The following is a 16792-nucleotide window of genomic DNA, read 5'->3' as shown; positions in this document are numbered from 1 at the left end:
CATTATCTGTTGCGTCTCCAAAAAATAACCTGATAATTGTTTTCCATAATGCATTAGCCTCTTACATGATGTAGAAACAAAATGTGAAGTTACAAGCCAAAGTTACAAAGGACTAGCTTTTAGTCTGACAGGCTTTTTTAATGTGTTAGTCACTTAAATTATTAAGAAAACAAAATGTGGAGTTAGGATCTGTTTTTGCGGTTAACACTAGCTTTTATACTTGCACTTGTCTTTAACCTTTACTGAGACCTATATTTCCTCATATGGCTTTGAGTTGCAGTCTTTCATTTCACTCCACAGGACTCCCTGGAGCTCGCTTGCAGGGCAGGTTTAGTGGTAATGAACTCCCTTGGCTTCTGTGTATCCGTTTTTGTTTATCCGGAGGTCTTTGCGTGACCTCTTGTCTGATGCAAGATAAGGGTCCAGGTTCTCCTTTCTGTATGTGGATGTCCCCCTCTTTCAGCATCATGTATAGAGACTATCTTTTCCCCCTTGAACCTTCTTGACCTCTTTGTCAGAGATCACGTGGCCATATGTATGTAGGGGTCGGTTTGTGGACTCACTACCGTGCCATTGACTTTTACATTGGTTCTTTCCCCTGTACCACACTGTCTCGATTCCCATAGCCTTGTACGAAATCTTAAAATCCGGCCACATAAGTCCGCCAGTTGTTTTTCAGCTATTCTGGCTGATAAAACAACTAGGAAAGTAACATACCTTTTTGTTGCATAGCCTTTGTTTTTCCACATGAATTTTAGAATTGGCTTGTCTGTTTCTACAGAAAAAGGCCTGGTGGGGTTTTGGGTTGCGTGGTATCTGTAGCATGCTTTGGGAGAATGTGGCATCTTAATAATGTTGACTTTTCCGATGCACGAAAATGGTTTATCCCTCCATCGTTTTCACTGTCAGAGTTGTGTTGTGGCTGCCCATGGACACGTCCTGCACGCACTCGTCCCGTCCATCCCTAAGCAGTTCGTGTTTGTGATGGTACTCTAAGTGCATTGTCTTTTTAAATTTTAGTTTTTAGTAATGTAGGAAAAAATTGATACTTGCATATTGACCCCATATCCCGTGACCTCACTGATGTCACTTAGCAGCCTTTTTGTAGGTGCTTTATGATTTCCCACATAGGTGATATCTGCAAATGCAGAAAGTTTAACCTTCTCCCTTGTAATCTGTATGCCTTTTAGTTTTGTGCCTTACCGCAGGAATTTCATTTTTGTCTTGTATAGCATCGATGAATCCAATCATTTCAACAGACCACTAAACTCTACAGTCAGGTCACAAAGGACCTTTCCACTGTGAATGTTAACGATCACTAAGGCTGGATTTATAATAAATTTACTTTAATTAGAAATATAACCAGATGATTGACATGCTGGAACTTTTCAGACTTAAGGCACAGTACATCTCCTTACTTTATATAGGATTTTAGAAACAAGTGTGCAACTGTAGGTTTCATTTTTAATGATAGCAGATTTTGAAATGATACCAGTATTTTTATGATAAAGAGTTTATCATTTGTGAAATATTGAACCAGTGACCTTAGCTATTCAGATATGATGAAAGGCCCAATCTAACCTTTTATTGAACATGATATTTATTAAAAATGAAACTCCTCGTTTCTATTACTTAATCAATAACACATTAAGCCATTTATTAATATGATTACAGAAGGTCTTGCAGATTAGATATTCTGCCCCCTTGTCATCTAGTTTAACAACCAGGAAACATCAGTCTAAGCTAGAGTCAGCCAGATCTGTCTAATCATGCGCCTGTAACTTGTATGAGATACTGGAAAGAACACTTACAATTTGCAGAAAGAAAATAATCTGTAGTTGCTGTCTTGGAAGGAACAAGCCCCTTTTACATCATTACATAAGTAAACCTACCTGGAGAAGATCTATTTTATTTAGTTAACCATTACTTATTTGCTTAAAACAGTGAGGTTTGGTACAGGTGGCATATTGGTAAATGTGGCAAGAAATGCATCGCATGCTTGATGTCGGCCAGGAAAGAAGCCTGTGGTAGGAGAAAGAAGAAAGAGCTGCAGAGTCGGGACTGTTGAGGCACATCTCTGCTATGGGGTCTCATGGTTCTTATTGAAACGGAGTGCCCATCTAGCAAAGGGCACGTGTCCTAAGTGAATTTTCAGAAACGAACTGCTTCCTGGATGAGCACTCCTGTTACCCTGTGCCAGTACCCCGTGTCCTGTTCCGGTCTCAGTGTGCGTGATGCCACGGGAATGTCGAGCTTCACTTGTGACAGGACAGCCAAGGACCCGGACCCCTTCGGAATACACAGCATTGTTGAGTGCTCTACAGGTCCCACTTCATTTACTCCTCACAGTAACTTTGAGGAGGGAGGTCCCGCAGTCCGCGGTTTCAAGTTGAAAAAACGAGGAAAAGGTTTTACAAGAGCCACCCTTTGTAAGCAAGCACCGTAGGGTCTGCTCTCCCCTCGTTGTCTCCCCATCCCTGAGACTTTGCAGATGAACGAGCTAAGGGTCCGAAAGCTCATTTGCCCCCAGTCCGTGTTCTTCACCACTAACCTCGGAGGCCGGTGGAGAGAAGGAAGGAAGGCAGCCGGCTACAAGTTGTTCAACAGTGTAACACTCAGGGGCTGCCCCAAAGGGAGGGCGGAAGACTGGTGCTGGAACAGGGCAGACATCTGCCTGGCAAGGGGCTGCTCGGTCAGCCAAGTCTTTGACCCCCTTCCAAGAAGCTGCTGATGTAAAACTGTGTGCAAACGAGGCTCTGTCCAAACAAGCAGCAATGGTCTGTGTCTGGTTTAAAGGACAGGCGGCGTGTCTCGGGTATAGGTGTTTCTTTTCCGGATAACAGATCATGTGAAGTCAGAGCTAGTAGGGCTTGTAGAGGTCAGCCAGCCAGCCACCTCCCCGCCCAGACAAAGAAGCCGAGGGCCCGGAGGTGAAGGCATCGTCCTGATGGCACCGACGGGCACCAGGCCTCCCCACGGCCTCTCCTCTCGGGCACGTGTGACTGACATCTTACCAGTCACATGGAGTGTCTTTCTTTTGGAGTTCTTCAGAACTCCTTGTTTAAAACCTCTAGGGAACCTGCCCAACGTTGCTGGTTTTCTAACATCTGAAGAACTTAGTTTTGCATAAAGTGTTTAAATTTTGTGCCTGGAGCATCTGGGTGGCTCAGTCGGTTAAGCATCTGACTCTTGATTTCTGCTCAAGTCACGATCTCATGGTTCGTGACAGCACAGAGCCTGCTTGGGATCCTCTCTCTCCCTCTCTCTCTCTCCCTCTCTCTCTCTTCCCCTTCCCCGCTTCATGCTCTTTCTCTAAATAAACTTAAAAAAATAAAAATAAATTTCATGCTGAAAAGTTATTACTAAAGTACAGTAAAGTTTTTCCTTTTTTCCTTAGTGAAAAAAACTCATTAGTCCTGGAACTGGAAGGTAATGAAAAGTTGTGGAAATCATAGAAAAATGTGGTCAAACGTTTTCCCTTGTAACCTTGATCCCTTGATCAGTCCCTGTACTGGTTCTCCTTGGGGACACGTGTTCTGAGGCCTGTTCCTAGTGCACTGTCAGCCCTGGCATTCTCACCGGGGACCTGGTCCCGTTCTCTGCCCGCATGGCTGGTTTTTTGGTCCCTCTGGTGTGTCATCGGCAACCCAGAAGTGGGCTTCTATTGTCAAAATGGTGAGAGGGTTGCCTCCCAAAAACAAAATGTTCTTTACTTGACCGGTCATCTGGATAGAGCTGCCTGTTCAGCATCACCTCGAATAGACCCAAACGGTCCCGGAGGCTGATATGAAATCACACAGAATGTTTCCCCAAAATAGACCCAAGGGGCTGGCCAGGTTGGTGGCTCGGTGTTCCTAGGGCCTCTGAGGGAGTTTGTGTCTGAGGACATCTTGGTGGCTGTGCGGCAGGCAAAGCAGAGTGTGGGTTTTATCCTCCCTGCCCCCCCCCCCCACCTTCTGTGCGGCTAAAATACACTCAGTCCATTGTACTTACTTGGTATCATCTGTTCTTCCCATGGTGCGTGTTTTCCCTCAAACTGAGGACATGTGAGGACTGGGGAGCTGAATGCTTGGGGGGAGGTCTTCTGGGTTTGTGGGGGAGGGCTTTTGTTTCTATAGGATAGCAACGCATTTTTGCCCACTTTCTGTGCTCCCTTTTAGAATCAGAGATTGAATCGGAGGCTTGTGTTGGTTTTACAATTTTATTTGTGGTTTTTATGGGTAAATCTTCATCAAGGTTCCTTTGTCAGAAAACTGGATAAATGCATGGCCTTTCTGTCTGATGGTAGATAGCTTTTTTCCTGTCTGAACCAGTTTTCTGTTGAGAGTGCCTCCACGTGATTTATTTCAAATAACTTGGGTTAGAAAGTAAGCGGGTCTCTGTGACGTTTTTAGTTTCAGCTCAGAGCACATTGAGCCAGTATAGAGACGCATCTGATAGCAGCATTTCCCAGCAAAACACAATTGCTGTTGATGTACATAATTGATCACTTTATTAACTGTGGAAAAAAGAAGCCTTATTGAAACCATAAAGCATAACTTCATTATGTCCAGAATGTAGAAAGCAAACACATTGGAGAGTGGCTGACAGGTTCCCGTTTCAAGGCTGATTCTGATCACGATAATATTCAAGCAGCATTGATTGTTCTCTAACTGGATTTTTCTCTCTGTAGGCCTCCTCGGAAGAGCTGAAAGCTGCCTACCGGCGGCTGTGCATGCTTTACCATCCCGACAAGCACCGGGACCCGGAGCTCAAGTCCCAGGCGGAGCGGCTGTTTAACCTTGTGCACCAGGCTTATGAAGGTCAGCGGAGGGCCAGGCCTCGCGCACATGCCCTGAAAAGCAGCTGCTCGATTTTTAAGAGGCTTGATTTGTAGAGGACAGAAAGAGAGTCCTTAGAGGTGCATGAGAGAGGAGGTTAGGTTAGTGCTTTTTTACTGACAGGTCCTTTGGAAGAGTGGTAGTTTGCCCTGGAATCAATGTGTCCGGTCAGTGGGACATGAGAGTGTGAGCAGAGCAGACGGGGGCCGGGCTGCAGGGAGCACTCAGGCTCTAAATCGCTCGCTGGCTTTCTTCTAAAGGGAGCTCTTCCAGGTAAAAGGCTGATCGCTTCAGACAGGCCCTCTTTGTTCTCTTTTTTTATGAGAACATTCACAAGAATGTTTTTTTTACTTGAACATCATTTTATTGGCTCCGGAGCATTTGGTTAAGGAAAGGTTCTAACAAAAGGAAGAAAATGATGTTGGGAAGGCCAACAGGAAGTAGAATCAAGTAATTCAGGTTTTTATACTTACATCTTAGGTACTTCAGAAGGAAAATTTTGTGATGTAGCTGTGTATAAAATATTGAAGTCGGGGCACCTGGGTGGTTCAGCCAGTTAAGTGTCCAACTTCAGCTCAGGTTCATGAGTTCGAGCTCTGCATCGGGCTCTGTACTGACAGCTCCGAGCCTGGAGCCTACTTCCGATTCTGTGTCTCCCTCTCTCTCTCTGCCCCTCCCCTGCTTGCGCTCTCTCTCTCTATATATATAATCAAAAATAAACATTAAAAATTTTTTTTAAATGTTAAAGTAACTGATGGGTTCAGTTTCTGTTGGAGATGGTGGAAAAGCTCTAGCAACATAACAGTGATGGTTACACGACACTGCATGCACCTAATGCCGCTGAAGTATACACTGAAAAGTGGCTGAAATCAATTTTATGTTATGCATATTCTGCCACAGGTTTATAAATAAAAATTTAAAAATATTAATGCACTCTTAGAATATATGCCAAGTAAAATAAGTTATTCATTCCGGAACAGATTGGTGATTTGCTCCTTAGTTAAACAGACCAAAAATTAGATAATGTGTTTCTTTATGAAATAAAGACTTCTCGTTGTTGGGTGCCTGGGTGGCTCAGTCGGTTAAGCATCCGTCTTAGTCTCGGATCATGATCTCACGGTTCGTAGGTTTAAGTCCCGCATTGGGCTCTGTGCTAACAGCTCAGAGCCTGGAGCCTGCTTCAGATCGTGTGTCTCCCTCTCTTTCTCTGCCCCTCTGCCACTTGTGCTCTGTCTCTTTATCTCCCTCTCTCCCTCCTTCCCTCTCTCTCAAAAATAAACATTAAAAAAATTTTTAAGCAATTTTTTTAACTTTTGGGTTTTTTTAATTTATTTTTGAGAGACAGAGCGTGAGTGGGGGAGGAGCAGAGAGAGAGGGAGACACAGAACCCAAAGCAGGCTCCAGGCTCTTGAGCTGTCAGCACAGAGCTCAATGTGGGGTCGGAACCCGTGAACCATGAGATCTTGACCTGAGCCAGAGTCGGACGCTTAACCAACTGAGCCACCCAGGCGCCCCAACATTAAAAAAAAATTTTTTTTAATCTATTTTAAAGACTTTTTGTTACAGACATAAAAGCATATGCCATATTTCACTTTATGGTTTTATCAAAAAATTGGATTTTACTGATGAGGAAAACTCGGGCTGCAGTGCACGATCCACGTCTGTGGTCAGCATTGGGTCTTTAGCAGATTTAACTCCTGCTCAGAAGCCTGTTCCTTATATCGTATCCTGTTGTCTGAATGGCTGTGTGGATTTTACCGTTGTCTAAATTACCCCCGTAGCCAGCTTGTGTTGTCCTGGAGATTCAGGGAAGAGTTAACAGAAAACCCGAATGGTTCTTGAGGAAGTGCTGTGGCAGCAGAGCCGCCCCCATGCTCAGCCTCATGGGGAGACCAAGCGAAAGCCGTGAACAGATAAGTCCCTATGAAATCCTACAGATTAGCCCAAGAAGTCTGCCTCCCACGTCTTCCAGTGGTCAGCACTTCTTTCTTCCCCGTTGGATTTGCGTATGGATGCAATCATTTACATCGTTTTTTTAATTAGGCCTAAAAATACATGGGAAGTCTCAAGGGAGAGAAGTTTCGAAGGTCTCGCACAGAAACTGGCAGAGGAGGTGAGGAAGGGAGCGACCACTGGCTTTCCTGACACTTGCATTCCGTTTGGATGTCCTTCCAGTAGCTCTGTCCCTCGCTGAAAAATCTTTTTCTGATGTACTTATTTAGGTGATGTGGCAGCCACTGTGGTGACAGGTGTTTGGGTCTTAAAATGATTTACAAAAAAGCAGAAGGGTATTAAATATATATATAGTAAATATATATAAAGCTTATTCAGACAGGCTCTGATTGTAGAAAAATCTGATTTTACAATCAGAGCCTGTCTGAATAAGCTTTAGAAACTGGAATTAACTCTTTCTTTCTTTTTGTTTGTTTGCTTATTGTATTTTTTTTTTTTTTTGCTTATTTCTTTATTTAAATCCAAGTTAGTTAACATATAGTGCAGTAATGGTTTCAGGAGTAGAACCCAGTGATTCATCACTTACCTGTGACACCCAGTGTTCATCCCAACAAGTGCCCTTCTTAATGCCCGTCCCCCCACCCACCTCCCCTCCAGCAACCCTCAGTTTGTTCTCTGTCTTTGAGAGTTTCATAAGATTTGCTTCCCTCTCTGTTTTTATCTTATTTTTCCTTCCCTTCCTCTGTGTTCATCTGTTTCGTTTCTTCAGCTCCTGAAATTAACTCTTTCATCCCCAGCTACTGTATAGACTGTGGCAGAAACTTAACCAAATTTGTTAAAAAATAACTGTTCTCGAGTGGCCTGAGAGTGCAGCTTCCTACCAGGTGCACCTCACAATGAAGAATTGCTCGGACACAAAAAATCCGACATTTCTCATTTGTGTCCCACCTTTAAGCACATCCTGGACCAGATCAGATAGGCAGTTAGGGGGAAAGATGCACAGGGGTGAAGAGTGCCTCTCGGTGAGATTGTGCTTGGACAGGGAGGAAGGGGAAGAGGTGGATTTACCTGACGATGTTTCCAGCTCTGAAAGGTGAATTCCGTGCTTTGTAAACGTGTGATTTTTAATTTGCAGTGCTCAGCGACCCCCAGACCAGGGCCATCTATGACATCTATGGGAAGAGAGGCCTGGAGATGGAAGGATGGGAGGTAAGAGAACCTGTGCATCTGGCATCCCAGGAAAGTCTTTAAACATCTGCAGAGCACCAACCCCCTGATCCCACAGCCTGGGACCATGTGCTTGAGAATACTGGAAGCTGCGAGAGTCCCTTCCTGGCTTCATATTTCGGTGTAAGAGATGACTTCTAGGCTTGGCTATGCCTCTGCATACCTCCGTGTGCTCAAGCAGGTCAGCCATCCAGCTTGTCCTGTTTCCTAACCTGTCAGGTAAAAAGCCAGGGGTGTAGGCTTTACCAGTATTTTCTAACCCCCGGGAGGGAACAGGCTGGTTGGGGGTCTGATGGAAGACAGTTTCCGTAGGGGTGCGGTTCTGTCTCCACACGCATTTCCTGCCACCCTCCACCGTTCTGTGCCGCTCCCTCCGCCCCAGGTTACGAGTGACTGCATTTGGGACGTGTTTGTGTTGGTAATGTGCTGTACGTGTGAGCAAATGGAAACACAGAAAAGTTGACAACTACTGGATTGAATTGCCCAGGAGGAAAAATGTTCCCCTGGCAGCCATGCTGTGTAAAAACAGTTACTCACATTCACACAAGCTTCTGTTCTCCCTTTGCTCTGTCGCTGACTAGTCACAGAGCCTCGAGCAGGTCCATGTTACGAGTGCGGGGAGGGGGAGGGGCGGCACAAGGATCAGATGGGAAGATAGGGGAAGATGAATACGAAAACCAGGGGGAAAACCCTTAAGTTGCTGTAAGAACATATAGGTGTTAGTACTTAATTTCATTAAAGAAACTTGGGTTTTGACGCCCCAGAAATTGTAGGAGGCTGTTAATGTTAAATTGGCCATTGTTGATTTCTTTCTCATCACTGTATAAATCACCCCTGATGTTCTTTTGGTATTGAATCTCAAGCCTGTAAGCCTGTCTCCTCTAACTAGCATTAAAACCTTCTACAGACCGTGGGATAAAGAGTACAAGAGAAGCGAGACAGCTTCTGGTTCCCTTTCCACTGCTGCTTAATATTGGTGGTTTGTGGGCCATGTTCCACCCATGGCCATGTTTTGGTTGCCCACACAACAAGTTGTAGTCGCTATCATTTAAAACTCGGGACGTTTTGCATAAAAGTCCAGTTGTCTGTCTTCTCTTGGAAAAATCAGAAAATCTGGTAGCAGTGTATCTGACTTCCCCTGCGAGGAACAGCAGTCCACCAGATCTCCTGAGCCTCTGCCCTGTGGGCAAGGCTGTGCCGTCGACCCTCCCGACACTCAGCACCTCCCGTGGTCTTACATCGGGCCTGCCCTTCATCCGCGTGTCCTGCCTGGCTCCAGCAGGCAGTCGATTTCTGGCCTTTGGTTTGATGGAAATAGCAGTGCTTCAGGTCACATTAGCTCATCGTAGCAAAGTGTTAGGTCTAATAGCTAAGCATTTTTTCATCCTAAAAGGAAAATAGAATCTTGTTGTATTTACTGACTTTCTCCTCACCTTGTGTCCACCACATTCAAGCTCCCTTGTTTTTTGAAGACGTGGGTCGGTTATAGTGTTTCGTGGTAGCAGTCAGCGCCGCAGAAAGGCTGCAGACTTCTCTTACATGCCCCTCCCTTCACAGTCAGGGTTGTTCATTCCCAGCAGCATCATCCCAACTAATGGAGCGGTGGGGTAACATCTTCCTGGCAAAATATTGTGTGGTTTCCTATCACCAAACCAAATTATCTCCCTATTAGCAACAAAGCAAAACCGCATGCACAGTAGTGATTATACAAGTATGTAGGCAGTCATGGATGGTGAATGGGTAAGTTTTTATATGCATATATTTTAGTAAGCTACTTTAAGAAAATCAAGTTCTCATCGATCAGAATTGGCTTTTTTTGCATTGATTCTAAGCCTTCACTGAATATAAAAATGACTTCAAGGAAGAACACCTGAAGATCCCCTCCCAGATGTGCACTAAGAGATGTATCCGTGTCTAACACATGAGGGGAAAATTGAGCCCCTCATTCAGGCTGTGAATGAAGAGTCTCAGTGAACTCTGGAGCGCTCTGTGGGGCTGGCATCGCCACTCCTAAGAGGAGACCCCTCCCGCTGCTGGCTGGTTCACACGAGGACTCTCCTGCATCAGTCAGAGCTGCTTCCCCAGGGAGGAAGCTGAGTTCCCTTCATGCTGTTGCTGGTGTTATTTTCTAATTGCTGATGGTATCCATTTGCCCCACATCTGTTAGTCTGAACAGATGGGGTAGTCGCCAAAGGGTGCTGTCAGAATCCTAGCGCCTTCAGTCCAGAGATGTAAGAGCCCACCCCAGGCGTAGTGGCCACTCCCTGTCCAGCAGAGGGGTCACCCCCTTCTTTTGGTGGCCGCTGGGGAGCAAATGGGAGCTTGTTCAGGCTGCACTAAGTATCCTACATTCAGTCATTAGGTAAGTTTTCATTCCTTGTTTTTGTCTTTTTCTTAATGTTTATTTACTATTGAGAGACAGAGACAGAGCATGAGCATGGGAGGGGCAGAGAGAGGAGGAGACACAGAATCCGAAGCAGCCCGAGGCGGGGCTCGAACTCACAAACCACGGATCATGACCTGAGCCGAAGTCGGACACTCAAGTGACTGAGTCACCCAGGCGCCCCCCCTTGTTTTTGTCTTTTAACCTTCAAGAGGCTTTGTCATTCTCCGGCAGGATTCCACGGGAACGAGATGCAGAGGTTCAGGCACACCCACATGCAAAGCTAGCCCTTTCAGTTTTCCAAGTTGGTTAGCGGGTTTGTGTGGATACCCACATTGGAAATGAGATTGGCTTCAGAGTGGCAAGGCTCACCCTGAGCTGGGAACGCTTGGTGGTGCTCAGTCTGCTAACAGCTCGCCAGCGGAATGGAGAGCACATGCCTCAGTAGCCCTGGCAAGACAGTACATCGTGTCCTTTGGCCCAGACTGTTCACTGTCTACTTTTGTCTGCAGCCCCTTACTTTGTCCTTATTTCACTGCTTCCGCTCTCTTAGACGTCAGTCTTACCGTGTCTAAGAAGGTAACCTGCATTACCAAGAGCTACAGTGTGGCCAAGATCATGAAAACAAAGGCTTGAAAGCTCTCACAGACTAAGGAGACAGGATGACTGAATGCAGTCCCAGAGCCTAGACCGGATCCCCAAACAGACAAGGGATGCGAGTGGAAAAACTGGTAAAATCCAGAAAGTCTGAGTTCAGTTCACGGTAGCACACCAAGGTTGGTTTTGAGATTTGGCAGCCGTCCCGTGGTTACGTAAGGTGTGAACATCGGGAGAAGCTGGGTGAAGGGTGTACAGGAACTTTCTGTACTATCTTTGTCGTTTTTCTAAAGTTCTAAGTAATCTTCTAGAATTATTCCAAAACAAAAGTCAGGTAGCTAGAATCAGAATTTTCAGACCAGACGGTACCTCGGGAATCCTGTAGTTTATAGCAGGGATCTGAAGTGAGAGATCAGGGGACCCCCGCTGAGGCCACCAGGAGGTCAGAGGCAGTGTGGGACAGCCTGCTTTTCGCCAGGCTGCCTTGCTTTTCAGGGTCCCTGTCCCCTCTCCCACAAGGGAAGTCAGTCTTCCTGGCTAACGCAGGGACAGAACTAGTTGGTGAATGGATGGTTAAGGCGAACAGTCCAGGTGTGTGGATTCACGGGCTGCACGTGATACGCTCTGTCATCGAGAACGTCTGGTATTTACCAGCTGTAGTGCCATTCGGGAAGGTGTGCTCCTGGGTGCACGGGAGGGCACATGTCTGAGGGTGACCAAGATGGAAGACGGCAACCTGCCCCTAGCCTGGTCTTCCTCCGTCCCCACCAGAGTGCACGCCGTGTGAAGGAGAGCATAAAGGCCGGGGGCCTTGGAAGCTGGAGCGAGATGCCCTGCCCGGCCCCTCACTGCTCGGGAGGTGCCAGCCGTCCTGACTTTGCAGTTAGCTCTGATTATGCGCCAGTTCTTTGCCAAAACTCCTGTAAAATTGACTAGAAATGGGATGACTTAACCCCTGTGGAGCATCTGCCTCTTCAGTTCACCAGGGAGTGTGGGAGAGGGAAAGGGATTTGTACCTATTGATCCAGCCGATAGAGGTGAGGCAGCTATCGAGTTTTTGAAAACAAATCTTGTTCTGCTCTGGCCTCTGTGGAGCCTGACACTTTCTGGTCTTAATTCCTGGAATCTTACGAATCTATTTTAAAAATACCAATATAGGGGCGCCTGGGTGGCGCAGTCGGTTAAGCATCCAACTCTCGGTTTCGGCTCAGGTCACGATCTCTCCACCAGTTTCGTGAGTTGAAGCCCTGCATTGGGCTCCGTGCTGACAGCGCAGAACCTGCCTGGGATTCTTTCTCCCTCGCTCTCTGCCCCTCCCCCACTCGCACTCTCTCTAAATAAATAGATAAACTTAAAAAAAAAACAGTATAGAGGCACATACACCACATACACGGAGTCAGTGTCGCTGGGTAAGTCTGGCTGGTCAGACTCGTGCTCAGTCTGCACTCTCAACACCAGCGTCCCGTTGGGCAGACTACTCGGCGTGAAGCCTTTTCGTCCAAGTAGAACAGCCCGGTTGCTCCGGGACCCGTGGAGGGGGCTCTTCCGCTTCCCATCCAGACCCCCTTGGCCGTGGTAATGCGTCACGTAGGTCGCCACTGGTAGGTTCCATAGTCACAGGCCCACCGAATCTGGGTCCCAAGGTCACAAAGAATTCCTAAAATATTTTAAATCCTTTTTTCCTGATCCGTCTTGACCTTCACGGTTAAATGGAATAGTTGATTACTTATATTTCCCTGAAGCTCTCTTGTCTTTATTTTCTGTGATGAAGGGAGAGGCTGACAGGACGCAGCGGGGGGGGGGGGGGGGGTGATGGAAACTGAAGCACTGAGCCTCACTTCCGCTCTGTCCAGGGCAGGGACTTCGGGTGGGTGGGTGCCTCATGCCCTCAGCTTTGGAGAAGTAGGTGAGTCAGTTAAATACGACCGAGGGTGTTGTTGTGAGGTAACGAAGCAGTCACTGGCGTGCCATTTAGGACTTTCATTTGTTCTTGGATGGTTTTTAAGTGTTCTATTTTATTTTTGAAGTTTATTCATTTGAGAGAGAGCGAGTGCACACATGACTGGGGCGGGGGCAGAGAGAGAGAATCCCAAGCAGGCTCCGCACTGTCAGCACAGAGCCCGACTCGGGGCTTGATCTCATGAACTGTGAGATCATGACCTGAGCCGAAATCAAGAGTCAGACACTTAACCAGCTGAGCCACTCGGGCGCCCCGTGTTTTTAGGAATTATTGACTACATCTGGTTATTAGAGGCGGAAATGCTGTTTTCCTTGTTTTTTCCTCTTTACTTCCTGAAAGCATAGTAAACACATTTCTCAGTGTGCTTTTGGCTAAGCCAGTTTTTGTATTTATTTTTCTATATTGCTGAATGATAAAATAAAGGGACACAGAACCTAGAACGTGACCTGGTTTATGTGAGAATGCACACACACATACATGTATGCACAGAGGGTGTCCAGGAAGATGCATTAAAAACTAGATGTCAGCCTGGGAGAAGGAGGATGGTGGAGAAGAGGGAGTGAGCTATAGGCCAATTGTACTTTTTTCCTTTATATCCTTCTGTACTATTTTGATTTTTTGCTGTAAGCATGTATTTTTTTAAACAATTTTTTAAACTTGTGATTTCCAGGATTGCTTCTTCTCACATCACCTCCCTTTTTAGCTGTTCTGTGAGCAGCCTCTCGAGGCGCCTCTGTGTTTCTCCCACTGATACAAGGAATGTGCTCTCTGGGTTTGTCCCCCACCCATCTCATGACTTTGTCGGCCTGCCCCCACTCTCGGTGTTTCTCGCAGGCCATGGCATCCTGGACCCCTAGAAATCATGTGGTGCAGTTCCCTCTTTCAGAGATGTGGGGCCTGAGGCCCACGGTGGCCTTTTCCTGCCTCTTTGAAATCTCCATTTTGTGATGAGCTAAGAAAAGCCAAAACGGAACGCCTTATTTTCTCATAGACTTGTCATTGTGCATCGCTGAGTAGTATTGTGGCCTGCCTTTTGGTACCTGAGTACTGTTTTATGCTAAGGCCCATCTGGCATCATACATTCTCAGGGTCATATCATATTGAAGGGGGAAGAGTCCCACGGTGTAAAAACGCCCAGGCCTGATGGCCGAAGCTCAGAAGGCATCTCCAGCGATGGCTCCAGCACCCTGGGGAGAGATGACAGGGCAGTTGTGAGCACCTTCGTTCTCTGCTTTCATCTTCAACGTTTATTACTGGGCTGGGACTCATTAGGAAATTTAGACCACGAGACTTAAGGCGACGTATTCTCTGTAAGATCCCTGCAGCGTCAGAGAGAAGTTTACCGAAACGAAGGAAACCACGCTTACGTCTCTCTGGAGAGCTGAGGGGAAGCATCGCCTTGGGGATGATCGGAGGGCAGAGCTGAGCAGATACGACCGTGAGCCTGAGCTCACCAGGGCCTGGGTCCATGGGAGAAAGGCTTGTCGGGGTGTCATTGCTGCTCTCGGAATCCCAGAGCGAGGAACAGCTGGACCTGGGCCACGCAAATGCGCCGCGTTAGCGATGTCCACTCTTGGTGTATGTTTTCCTCGCTTTCTGGGTCCTTAACTGCCTCTTCCTTCTGACTGTGCCTGCAGGTTGTGGAGAGGAGGAGAACGCCAGCTGAAATCAGGGAAGAGTTTGAGCGGCTGCAGAGAGAGAGGGAGGACAGGAGGCTGCAGCAGCGCACCAACCCCAAGGTAAGCCGGGCCCGCGGCGGTGAGGATGGCGTAGGCCTCACTGCCAGGCGGCAGGCCTGAGGTCAGTGGTGAGAGCGGACCGAATTGGTGGAACAAAATTGTGCGTATTTTATCTCAGAGCAGCCTCTTTCGGGAGAGCAGCTCCTGGTGGCTTTCGGCTCAGGACCTGGAGAAAAGTGTCTTGAACCCTTGAACCGTGTGCAGGGAAGACCAAACCCATCCCGAGCCGAGGGGACTTCCCAGGTGGCAGCACAGGCAAGGTCCCTGAGGCCCTTTCCTGCAGTCGTGCCGCCCAAGCCCTTGGTGGGTGACAGTCAAGGAACACTGTCAGCAGCCACCTGACCCTGCTCCAAAGCAGCAGGACTCCCTGCAGCACTGGGGGTGTGGGATGTTTCCAAACTGCCTTACGCAGGGCCCCGGCTCTGATCTGCCTGGACACCGGTGCCCTGGACACCAGTCACCAGGCTGTTCTGGCAACGAGGTGACCCCCTTTAACAACATCAAGTCCCCAAGGGAGTTTGAGTCCCGTGACCTAGTGATGGGCCCGTGTCTGAGAGCTACTTTTCGGTCCTGTGGATGATACCTTCTCCTCTGATCTGTTAGAGAAGCAGATTGTCCAGAGCGCACGTGCCAGCCCTGTGGCAAATGGGGTGTCTCCGTCAACTTGAGGTGCCGGTTGTGTGAATGTCTAGTCGAATGTGGCCCCGGTGTCCTGTTCGGCTGCACTTGACAAGGGCCCTCAGCAGCCGGACTCCCTCAGTGTGGCCCGATGGCCTGGCAGGCAGCCTGAGATCTCCTAAAGAGAAAGAACAGAGGCTGGCTTACAGCCCGGGCATTGTGATAATATGAACTTCTGATCAAGTACATTCTAGAAAGGGGAATTTTTTTTCAAGACTCCTACAGCGTTTAGAGGACCGTATCTTCAGAACACTCCCATCTATTTGAAGCCTGCATTTCAAAGTATATTTATAAATGCCGACACCTCTCCTTCCTGCCCAGCCTCCCTGCAGCAGATGATGGCGTCAGTGGTGCGGGGCCGTCTTACGGTCGTAGGAGAGTGGAGAATCGAAACGCTGGCTGAACCGACTCGGGGCGGGTGACACGGTGGGGAGCACCAAAGGTCTCCGTGGCGCCCTGAGCCGTGCTCGGGGGTTCCCTTCGCGGAGCCAGTGCTCAGGGCCACGCGCCGCGGGAGGTCTGGTTTGAAAGTCGGTGTCGGCAGATGGAGTGAGGGTTGAGGAGACGGGGTGGGGCCTGGCGGGAGCAAGCTGTTGCTGTGGAATCTTTGCCGTTCTGGCTGGAGTTATGCTGCATTCCGAGCAATGAAGGGGAAAGAGAACGTCACAGTAGCCTGAGCCTCCGTGTCCTGCGATAAAATTGGCCATCTGGGTGCGCGCAGTGATTGCTTATTGGGATTCTGTGGAAACGTGTCTCCGGGCCATGTTTTCGTGGAATGAGAGAGCACAGCTGTGACCATTTCACACAAGCGTGCGAGTTATTGTAAAATTCCTAATACTTTGCTACTTCCATAAACTGCTTCCAAATAAATAAGACATTTTCTAACCAGAAATAGTGAGTGATAACCAGATGTTTGGCCATGCAGCATTTTGAGGAGAGCTTTTATTCCATTTCTGAGGGTTTTGCTTTTCATGATGAGTGGAAAGGTTTGGGATGTTCTCATCCTAAGAAAGGGGAGATCTCCTCTCTTAAGGCCACAGGGGAAGGACACTGCCGATGTCCATCGGGCTCAGCACCAACCTGTTGTCACAGGGGACTGGCAGGCGAGCACATTTGTGGCACTGCTGTCTGAGACTTGGATGGGCATTTCTCTCCGTTGTTACCAGTAAGAGTTTGTTGGGCAGGGATCTGCCGGTGGGATGTATGTATGAGAACGGGCAAAGAGGTCAGGTGGGAAAAAATGGTAGATGGGAAATATTCTGACACAGTGATGTGGGACCCGAAGCAAAGCGCGTGACCTGTGTTTAGTTTTCTCATCTGTAAAACGAAGCCGCCTGACCTTCCTGACTACCGTGCCAAGTTGGGAAATGATTGAAACAATAGGAAATAGGTGTTAATTTATTGGAAACAGACAAACGTGCTGGGTCAATGCAAA

General features: G+C 47.7%; 1 protein-coding gene across 1 annotated transcript in view; it reads left to right on the top strand.

Annotated features, from left to right (window-relative positions):
* The window catches only part of DNAJC11 (DnaJ heat shock protein family (Hsp40) member C11), a 71686-nt gene that overhangs the window by 21387 nt on the left and 33507 nt on the right, over nucleotides 1-16792 (top strand). The window contains exons 2-4 of the mRNA XM_030324506.2: nucleotides 4673-4802; nucleotides 7909-7982; nucleotides 14578-14679. Of these exons, the coding sequence (XP_030180366.1) occupies nucleotides 4673-4802; nucleotides 7909-7982; nucleotides 14578-14679 (306 nt within the window). The remainder of the gene's footprint in view (nucleotides 1-4672; nucleotides 4803-7908; nucleotides 7983-14577; nucleotides 14680-16792) is intronic.

This window comes from Lynx canadensis, chromosome C1 (genome assembly GCF_007474595.2).
Source record: "Lynx canadensis isolate LIC74 chromosome C1, mLynCan4.pri.v2, whole genome shotgun sequence".
NCBI classification, from domain to species: Eukaryota; Metazoa; Chordata; class Mammalia; order Carnivora; family Felidae; genus Lynx; species Lynx canadensis.
This window is presented reverse-complemented; position numbering and strand designations above follow the sequence as displayed.